This window comes from Mugil cephalus, chromosome 17 (genome assembly GCF_022458985.1).
Source record: "Mugil cephalus isolate CIBA_MC_2020 chromosome 17, CIBA_Mcephalus_1.1, whole genome shotgun sequence".
Lineage (NCBI taxonomy): Eukaryota > Metazoa > Chordata > Actinopteri > Mugiliformes > Mugilidae > Mugil > Mugil cephalus.
The window spans coordinates 8716109-8727320 of record NC_061786.1 but is presented as its reverse complement, the minus strand read 5'-3'; the positions used below and the strand labels follow the sequence as shown (position 1 = coordinate 8727320).

Sequence of the window (11212 nt, the reverse complement as noted above, 5' to 3'; positions counted from 1 at the left end):
AAGGAAATATACCAACACTAAATAAACAGTGTTTATATACATATATATATATATATATATATATATATATCATAATGATTTTGAAAGATTGCAATTTATTGTGGGTGCTCCCAAAACTCTTTGCTTCCTGACCTCTTTTTGGTAAGGCCTCATTCACATGTAAACATGTATTTTCCAGACATCACAAAGGAGATGCGTGTGCTGCTGGTTCCCACTGCTTTTTCAACAGCTGCGTCCCCCACGAGCTCCAGACTACATGTCGAGAGTACTAAAGAAAGCTTCCTAAAGGCAGGAGCAGGGGGTCTGAGGGCAGGATTTCCCACAATCCTCCATTGACAGCATGCTGCGACTGCCAGTGTTTGGGAGCTAATGACATGCAGTCTGGCTGACGAATGCCAGAAACATATCAAGAGATACAGCAGTTGCCTCAGAGTCAGTGTTTTGCACTTTTCATGGTATTACAGAAAAAAAGAAAAAAAAAAACGCGCCGTTAAAAGCTGCCAGCGTGACCTATAATGTTGTTAGCATACTCAAGCCTCATAGCTCACATTCTGCATGGATCATACCGAATAAGGAGTAAAAGCTCTTTGCAACATATTTTTGCTTACAAGTGTTTGAGTTAAAATGTTCATACCTCAGATTGTCTCCCTGTACTAGGAAGGGGGACACTGAACCGCTTGCTGGGGGATGATGCAGTGAGCACCTGTCCTCTACTTTCCTCTCTCTTGTGCCAAGCACCTATCCTCTAACCATTCACACTCACATCTACGGTCAATTTTGAATCACCATTGAACCTAACTAGCATGTCTTCGAATGGTGGGATGGAAGGGAGGTAGTGTAGCACCCTAAAATGTAATAATTTCCTGAAAATGGAATCACACATGAAAATGTAATAAAATTTGCACTTAACTCCATCAAAAATGTAATAAAACCCAATAATGTAATAACTTAACCAATAATGTAATACAATATGCTGGCTGATATTGTAAAGACATTTTTACTGATAATACCTTATCACATTATTGGGAATTTATTACATATTCAGGAGTTTTTTTTTTTACATTTTGATAATGTAATATTTGACAGATAATGTAATATATATGTTCATTTTCAATCCAGAGTTCTACATTTTGTGTTTTGAGAATGTTATATACACTGGATTTGAAACAACAGAATGACTACTGGGTTAAATTATAGACATCAATGCCTTCAGATTTCTGTAGGATACCAGAAAAGGTTTGATAATGGTAGGATAGTTGTACGCTTTAGACTAGATTTTATTGACCATGTGGCTACCAAGTGATCATATAAAGGGAGAAAGCTTCAATGTTGCTGGACATATTTTCAGCTAGCCACCACTGAAAGAGACCCTGATTGTGCCCTCTAGTGGCCAGGATGCCCGCGTCCGAGATTAATTAACGTATCAAAAGCATAATTTTTCGAATGAAACTAGTAGCTGTATGATAGTGGCATTCCCACCAGAGAAGCAACACATGTAGTATGGGAAAGACTGCAAAAGGATGACACCATGGCCTTGAGAACCAACCTCATCACTGACCAAGTCTGTGTGTTACTCCACCTGTGCCTGACCACCACCTATTTCCAGTTTTATGGAGGTTTTTACAGGCAGAAACACGGCTGTGCAATGGGGTCACCAGTGTCACCGATCGTGGCCAATTTCTACATGGTGTAAGACATATGGATGACACCTGGATTAAAATCAAGACAGAAGAGGTGAAATCCTTTGCACAACACATCAATGCAGTGGATAGCAAAATCAAGTTCACCAGGGAGGACATCAGTGGGGATAGTTTGGCCTTTTGGGACTGTTTGGTGCATGCTGAAGAAGACAGAAGCCTCAACATTTAAGTATATAGGAAAGGAGAAGGTGGGGAAACACATCAAACAAACCCTCAAGACGAGTGGATATCCCAACTGGGCCTTCGTTAAAGGCTCAAAAATGTATCCCAGGAAGGACAGGGAGGAGGAGCACAGCAGAAGGAAGAACATCGCCATGCCCTAAATGGCTGGTGAGTCAGAGAAACTGAGGAGAATCTTTAAAAAAAAAAAAACACAGCACTTCAATTTATTTTAAACCCAGCAACACATAGAAAGTGGTCCACCCCAAAGACAAAACACCCAGGCAAAAACAGAGTATGTTGTACAATGTAGTGTCTGCTGTTCAGTGAGGAATGTACAGACTTGTACATTGGGGAAACCAAACAACCCATCTATAAATGCATGGCCCAGCGTAGGAGAGCCAGCTCATCAGGGAATGACTCAGCAGTCCACCTCCACCTGAAGGACAAAGGACACTCCTTTGAAGATACAAATGTCAAAGTCCTGACCAGAGAGGACAGATGGTTTGAGAGAGCAGTAAAGGAAGCCATCTATGTCAAAGTGGAAAAATCTTCTCTAAACAGAGAAGGTGGACTGACATTTAATCTGCCATCTATTTACAATTCAGTTTTCACTTCTATCCCCAAGATGTTTCAACACCATTCACACCTTGAGCCTCCAGGCTCCCACTGACAACAGCTTCGTTAGAGCTCCACTCAAAGGGTAAGTAGGCTAGGCACACAGTTCCCCTCTTATCGACAGGTAAGTATCCAGCCATTATGGAAATAGTTACACCAGTTTCTGGTCAAGTAAGTTTCTGGTGGGTGCACCCCCAGAGTTTTCCTATTTAAACCTCAATTTCTCACTAGTCTCTCAGAACTGAAGAAGCTACTCGGATGAGTGGCCAAACATCTTCAAGAAAATTCTACGAGTCCAGTTGCCTTTATTCAACGCCTTTTGGGTTTAACCACATTTTTTTTTTTTACTATTATAGAAACAACATACAACTTCAGAAACCCTGTATAAACTCCATAAAGGAGTGTGAAAAATAACCACGTCAGTTGTCATCACGTCAAGTTGTCAATAAATTCCCAATAATGTCATAAGGTATTACATTATCAGTAAAAATGTTCAGTAAAAAAACATCAGTCAGGATATTTTATTACATTATTGGTTAAGTTGTTACATTATTGGGTTTTATTACATTTTTATGGAGTTAAGTGCAAATTTTATTATATTTTCAGGAAATTGTTACATTTTCGGGTGCTACAAGAAGCACCTGGAGAAACCCCACGCATACACAGGAACTACTGCAAACTCCACACAGAAAGGCAAAATATAAATATACAAAGATATAGTAAATACCCAAGAAATAAGTTAACCAGAGTCTGTTTGAGGGTTTATCTCAATAATTAATTAGAGCTTAAAATAACTGAGGGATCAATTTCAAACTGTAGCCACTCACCTCGACATTAGTTGGATTCAGCTGGAAAAGCTGCAGTGTCACATTATGTTCACTGGGCGACGCCATATGTTCGTTAACTGAAGCCTCCTTGTTAAAATAAAATAAAACGTTAATGTTAATAATGAGCATTTCTTGAATTACGACAAATAACAGTGTGAAACAACAGCGCGTCTTTTAAGGAAAAAAAAACACGAAAAATTAAATGAAACGAAAAAAAACACATAATTAAAAACGCAAACACGTTGTTAAACTACAAATATACAACAAACAATGGTATCATGACACTTACATTTTAATCATCTTTAAATTAAAAATTTCATAAATAAATAGATGCACTGGCTTGAATGAGGCGTCAAAGTAAAAATGTGATAACAGAATCAGTCGTCGCCATCACAGTAACCCGAGAGAACCTGCGATGTCGCTCTACGTCCATCAGGTGGCGCCAAAACATCGTCAGCTGAAGCCTCCGGAGCATGCGCATGACAAGGCCAAAGAGAGGCAAATTACCAATTATCAAACTGTTTATTCAGTGCCTTTACTTATATAAACTGCGGCATTTATACATATATATGGCAAGATCTTAAGTAAGATCACAGAGGATCAAAAAAAAAAAAGGGAAGGGCTGTATAATAATGTGCTCTTTATTGCCACCGAATCTTTCATTCATTTTGGGGGAGCTGTGGAGTAGTCGTTAGAGGCGCAGCCTGGGGGCTGAAGGGTCACAGGTTTGCCTCTAGCCCTGTCCATGGCCTGAGTAAGCACCTAACCCAATTTGCTCCCTGAGGCTGCAGTCTGCTGCTCTAACTGTACAGACTACTGTGTGAATGAACGGGTGGGTCAAATGCAGAGAAGGAATTTCCCCATGACGGACCAATAAAGGAATAATAAAAAATAAATGAATAAATGATGTGTCACATGGGCAAACTAGAAAGGACAGAGCAGGTAAGATTAAATGGACTTCACAGCAACATGGGAAGAAACCTCTAAAAAATCACACATCAAGAGCAGTGCATGGAACAAGAAAGAACTGGGACAATCTAGTCTGTAAAGTTACTGAATGTATAAAGGGTCTCTGTTTGGGAGCACCGTAGACTTTTAAGGGCAAAGTCAGCATGTTGGACGCTGATTATAACAAAGTAATCAGCAAAAAGACAAACCCATTGGAACTGATGTAAAGGCTGTTTGCGCTGTATTTTGAGGGATTAGCAACGATCAACAGCAGATTTCAGACGCATTCAGGCTTTATTTGTATTAGCGTGAACCACTTCCATCTTTTGTCTTCCATTGTACGTACTGACTGATGTAATCTCTAAAGTAATGATACAGGAGTTTTCGTTTTTCTATGCCACGCTGAACAGAAATGGTAAGCATTTCAGCGTAACTCACATAATAGGGTTTGACAAAATTTATTGAACCTGAAGTAGCTGCACAGCCATGAGGTGTGTGCAAGTTGAGATTGAACAGCCACAAGTACGGGCGTGAGTTTGCAATACTACCTCTGGTTGAGAACACAAATCCAAAAGGTACGACTTGGAGAAGTGTTTAGTTAAAAAAGACAGTCCTCTGTCAACAACACTTTAGATCCATCACCCATTCACAAAACAAAAGGCAGATCACATCAGGTCACGATTGTGCGGGCGTGTCCTCTATCATCCGATGTGATGTTTCAGGTCATGTTTCGCATGGTTGACAGAGATAGGTGTGTCATGAGTTATGACCACTATAATTATTGTAAATGCCCAGACAAACAGTGAGGATTGTTTTTCTATTGTCGCTGTCTGAAATGGTAGCAAAAGCTTGCAACACCAGTGTGGCGTTAATCACGGTTAAAATTCTTCTTTTTAATGACAGATTCCACCCACGCCTTGCTTTATGCAGGATTTAGTTAAGCTTTCTGAAGGTCAAAGGAAGAATATTTGTGTCAGAGTCCAGATGAAGTATATTTACTTACGTAATCTAAGTTTAAGTACAAATGAGACCCTTCTTTCCCAAAGCACTGTTGCTTTTTATGACCATATTTTTGAAATAATATTTTACATTAGACCACATTTGTTCCACATCTGATTGCTATATTCTCGTGGGGTTAGCCGCTGCAGATTAAGTATAAATACAGAAATGCATTATGCATTGTCATGGACAACTTAACCAACAGTGTAAAATAAAACTAGCTTGTAATTTTGTGCTTTGGGGCAAGGGTTCTCAAATTTGAGGCCCCCGGACCCCTGTGGGTCCCCGAACCACAGCTTGGTAATTTTTAATAAATTCTTAAAGTTATGATGTTTCATTAAAAAAGTGCAAAATTACACGTGGGGACCGCCACGACCAATAAAACAAACATATTAAACCAGTTGCCCCCTCCCACATTAGCTTTGGGTCAATAAAAAGTCTGATATGATTGTGACACCACGTAAAATCTGTCACGCGTCACTCTCCTGTGTCTGTCGCTTCACTCATGAGCTGCTCAGCATTTCTTGCTTGCGACAATGGACAAACACTTCAGTACATCCACTTGAAGTGATGCTAAGCCCGAACCAGCTAAAGTGAGAAAATGTGACGACAGTTATCTTGAGTTTGGATTCACTGAGAACACACTGAGAATGTGTTGTGTGCCTTCAGGTGCCAGCAAATGAAGCCCTGAAGCCAGCCAAGCTAAAACAACATCTCAACACAAAGCACCCAGAGTGTAAGGACAAAACTAAAGATTCTTATTCCTCACGAAAGGGTGAAGAATGTTGTGGTTCAGTTTTCTGCCAATAATTTGGCAATAAATGATGTCAACGCTCAGAGCACTAAGTTTTGAAATGAACTGATTCATTTTGACTGTGCCAGTTTTGATACTGTTCAATTTCTGAAAGCTTCAAGATCTATAACTTGAAAATGATAAATGTTGTGAAGACAAAATGTCATTTGAATAAAATTACTCTGCGTGTAAAATGAAAAGATGTTCACTTCTACGAAACAGGTCTTTTAGGTTTGTATTTAGTGTGAAAAATTTAACACAAATAATTCCTATGGCATCTGGACTCTTAAATGGTGCTAAGTTTAATTGGCGTGAGGAGTATGGGGAGGTCCTCCAAAGTTGTCTCCCTTGTAAGGGGTCCCTGGCTCCAAAACGTTTGAGAACCCTTGCTTTAGGGGGCATCTTGCCGCTAATAGCCAAAGCTTTTACTATTCTTTCCCAGGTTTAGTTAGTAAATCCTGTATTTTGTTTGGATCCCGTCTAGTTGTTTTGAACTGCAATTATGCTACAACTGTAGATTTAGACAGACGTCCACACCCTGCAGAACCTGTTTGCATGAGGTGTTACATTCACATGGCTTTTACATTTAAAAAGAAAGCATGAAAAATGGAATGCTTCTTTTGTGATACGTATATAGATTAAATCAGACCGGTATGCATCATTTGTGTGTACACAGGAAAAGGGACATCCAGGTTTAGGATTATTATTATCGGTTCTAACTTGATAATTCAGTGCTCGAATTTAAGCAAAAAATAACCCCTTAAAAGAAGCAATATATGAGTATTTTCAGTGTCGGATTATCAGTGATGCGCTTTGGTTTTGTGCCTCTGCAAAAGACACCGATGCATTCAAGTTTCGTTTGCAGGTGGAGTTTCTGAACAATGGCAGCGCTGGGGACCAGGTGCAGGCAGGAGCATGTCTTTCAAAAGGGAGTTTGATGTCAGTGGTGCTGAAAACCTGGATTAGAAATCTGTTTTAATATAAAATTTAAGAATAAGGGTTGCATTTTATTACAGTAGGGCTTCAGGTGCCTAACTTGACTCATTCCTAGTATTATCTAAAAAAGTCTAATCTTATTTATAATCTTATAAAGTTCCCTGTTGGTACGTATATTATTAATCAGATAAAAGTTAATTATAGTCTTTATGCAGTGTGACATAACTTTGTGATTAGTTTGAGCTACTCAGAAACAGTAAGATTATGATAGTTTGGGGGCCATTTGGGCCTCTATTCTGATAGACGGCAGTGGAGAGATGCAGGAAATGAGCTGAAAAAGAGGCAACAACAGCCATCACTGCAGGGAGGCACCTGCTCAACCAGGATCAGCGCCTGTATTTCAGTCAAGAGAAATCCTTAAGAATAGCAAAAGTCTCATTTAACATTGCACCGAATTTTATTAATTCCTCTCGAATTAGAAATCTTCCCTAGTACGGGAATGAGAGCATTGCTATTTTCTTTTCTTGACATTTCAGTAGTCAGACCTGACGAGCTCCCAGTCTCACCTTAAAGACGTCACCGATGAGTGCAGATAAGTTGAACGTTTGACATTTCTGCGTGCCATCATTCGTTTATGTTGACTTCACTCTATTACAAGACGCCCTAGGATAACTTTAATGTTTTGGGTACATCTTCCAGCTAAGAGCTAAAATCCAAAATCTCAGACTAATTTCTAGACTGTTTCCGCGAGTGCTGCTCTGTGAGAGCTCACTTTGTAAATCCCGTGTTTTGTTCAGACCTGGCCTTTGTTTCAGTGACAGTCAAGGCTGCAACTGGAGATCCTGCAAAGCAAATACAGAACCTGTTCGTGTGAGGTGTAACCAAATAAGCTCATGGCTCATTTTTAACTTGAAGGACTCATTTTAGGAATTTATGACTAACTCTCCCTAACAGTAAAAGTAATGTTAAGTAAAGGTGTGTGTTTCCTTTTTTTTCATATAAAGTACACGTTTAGTTTAGTTTAATTTCGAACATTCAGAAGGAAAGAAATGCATCAAATATATATCCAACTTAAAAGAAACAAAAGACAGAAAACCATAAATACTTATACTAATACTGTGTAACTTAAAAATACTAGTAATGTTCAAAAAGGAGTGGAGGGAAGCAACATGCTTATCTGTCAGTATTACTATTTCGTTTTTCAAAGTTTTCTTCCAGCTCTGCTGAATAATATAATAATAATAACATGAATAACAGTTAAAGTGCTCTAAATACATCCTCTTCATTCTTATTCCCTGTGAAAACCAAGTCTATACGTCCTACTTAACTGTGCCACATTTTCACAGTGCCTGATTTCCTCACCATCGACATCACCCCAACATCACCCCACAAACACATATTTAGACTTAGACATAGACCGACTTTAATGATCCACAAGGGAAATTAATTGATCATAGTAGATTAATTGACACAAAAATATGAGCTGTCATACAGCTGGATAGAAAAGGAAGTTCAGTAGCGTTCACTATGGCCGTGGAGCTGAATCATTCTGCATTTCCATGTTGTGCAAAACCAGTGATGTTTAAAATGTAAGTTCCCTCTGAGAGTATAACCGCCCTCTCTGCCCATGAACATGTTTTGTATGTTGTAAGACAGTAGATAACATCTTACTTTGAACATGATTTGTGCAGTTTAAATTCTTCAAATGCCTGTGACTTTAAAAATAGCCCCATGTTATTTATAATCCTGATGGCTTTTTTTATTTTTTTGCAGTGTGCATATTGCTTGTAGATTGCTTTTGTAAGTGTTTCCCCAGACTTCCACACAGTAATCTAAATGTGTTAATATCAGAGAGCAGTATAAATTGTGTAATGTTTTATGGTCCAATATATCTCTCACTTTTCCCAGTGTTCCAATACTCTTTGCATTTTTTTTTTAAACGTACATAATGGTACATGCAGTTTCCAGCAGATTTTATTGTCTATGATCGCACCCAGAAACCTGGTTTCATTCACAGTCTCTTTGTTCATATTATCCATCGTGATATGTGTTTGAGCTATTGACTTATTGTTTCCAAATAACATAATCTTAGTTTTATTCAAATTTAAAGATAATTTATTTGAGTCAAACCATGGCTTTAGTTGATATATTTCTGATGTGACCATCTCCAATACAGGTTATTTCCAGAACAAAGGATATGGTGTCATCAGCAAATAATATCATTTTCAGTTTTGTTCATACATTGCATATGTCATTTATATATAAAATGGATACTTTTTGCCCTAACACGTGTATTTGTAACAGTTGAAGTGGTCACCTGTACGTGCAGGGGTCAGATTATTTGCTTATTTTAAACTTCAGAACCAAAACCCAGAATTGAACCCTCAGATTTTACCCAAATTCAATTTGCAGCCGCAAACTGCACGAACCCAGTATCAGTAACAGGCAGCAGCATGACCTTTTGCATAATATTCAGCACACGTGTTAATTTCTCTTCTTTTTTTTTTTCTTGCGACGTTTCCCCAGCAACACACACTACTTAGCAAATATAAAATGGACACGCATGAGGGCAATTTTTGTTAAGATAGGTTTTTCCAAAGTAGAGCAAAAGGAGGCGTGTCGCCAAGCCTCAGCGGGCATCTTTCCAGACGTCCCGTTTACACCCATACCCTCCCTCGTGCGTCTGTTTAGATTCTTAATTTAGCATTTTGACATCAATAGCGAAAAGCACTCATTTGTTTTATGCATCGCAAACAAATCTTACCTGTCCTGCAACTATCCAACAGTCACATTTCACCACATGAGACCTGCGTGCTGCATTAACACACCCACATTCTTTATGTCACGGACCGCATTATAAATACAGAGTGAGCACAGAAGCCAGACACAGATCATTTTGCCTTCTGCATCAGGTATGTAGCTGGAATTGATGGCTATCTGTGACAAAGACCAACGGTAGAATTTTATGTGTTTTTAAGACTGCTGTTCTATGTTTCGTTTTCAGGGAAAGACTTGATCCTACACTTAACCTTAGAAAATGAGTGAACGTAAGTCTTGTTTATGAAGATGTTTTTTCGTAATGCTTGTTGTGTGCATGCCTAGATAAGTCTAATTAATGCCTTAGGCTACTCTGCTTTAGTGCAGTTACTGCACCAATTTTCCACATGCTGTACAGTTGCATATATTTCAGCTCAGTCTGTTAATTTGAGAACACCATATCAACTTTTATGCTCGCTTTTGAGTTGGTTTTTATATTCTACATTTGTCTGCTCTGTAAGCATCGGTGCATGTGACTGATTTATTCATCAGTGTCAGAATTTTGCTTCCAAATCATTTTCTAGTTTCTAGTTGCATTTAAATATAAAGAGAAAAATCTTAAAATGTCTTGTTTGTAAGACCGATTGTCGTTTTAAGATGCAATGTTGTGTCCTGAAACGCAACAAAGATTTACACTTTTGTCTATTTAATGTGTAATTTACACATTTTCTTCTGTTTTTTTCTTTTCTTTTTCCAACTGCAGAAAGCCAACAGGTGAGTCACTTTATTTCCTTACAGTGCTTTACACTTACTGGACTGGCACCATGAAAACACGTGTACTAAATTTGTTTCCATCTCTTAGGCCCAGAAGAAGCCCGAGGTTCCCCCGGCGCAATGTCCATCTGACCCCGAATCAGACGGAGTAAGGCTTCTTCCATCTTCTTGACTTGCGCTTTAACCTGCTTTTCTTCGCTGCATGATACCGTTACCTTGTTGCATCCATGTGCTCATTGTACGCTTTCCTTTACAGGAGGGAGGATGCAACAAGGTAGAATTTCATTTTTGAGAGTTCCAGCTATGCAGCTACTGATTTCCAAAAAAAAAAAAAAAAACTGTGCTAAATCTTTGATTTTTTTTCTTACAGGGCAAGGGGAAGAAGGGAGGACAAGGACAAGGACAAGGACAAGGACAAGGACAAGGACAAGGCAGAGGCCCCTGCGACACGGGAAAGGAACATGGCAAGGGACATGGACAACAGGGGCAGGGACAAGGACAAGGCAAATGAGAGAAGAACATGCCCGTGGTCCCAAATGAAACATGTAATGATATTCTGCAAGAATGATTCTTAAGAATTGATTACATCTCTAATAAACTACATTAAAATTCAAGAATACTGGCTCACAATTTATTCACACAAATGTAAAGCTTGTAAGTGACTCCATATTAACGCACTGGTTCATAGAAGTAAATATAAA

At 38.8% G+C, this 11212-nt stretch overlaps 1 protein-coding gene across 2 annotated transcripts; it reads left to right on the top strand.

The window, feature by feature from the left end:
• The first annotated feature begins 9830 nt into the window (after positions 1–9830).
• Positions 9831–11125, top strand: LOC125024014 (mesoderm posterior protein 2-like). Of its 2 annotated transcripts, XM_047611632.1 has the most exons (6): positions 9831–9892; positions 9985–10027; positions 10501–10511; positions 10600–10659; positions 10768–10785; positions 10882–11125. In XM_047611632.1, exons 2-6 carry the CDS (start codon positions 10018–10020, stop codon positions 11020–11022), a joined length of 240 nt encoding a protein of 79 aa, XP_047467588.1. In that variant the 5' UTR covers positions 9831–9892; positions 9985–10017; the 3' UTR covers positions 11023–11125. The 2 variants fall into 2 exon arrangements, 1 of the variants encoding a protein (XP_047467588.1); XR_007114693.1 differs by lacking the exon at positions 10768–10785.
• The last annotated feature ends 87 nt before the right edge of the window (positions 11126–11212 follow it).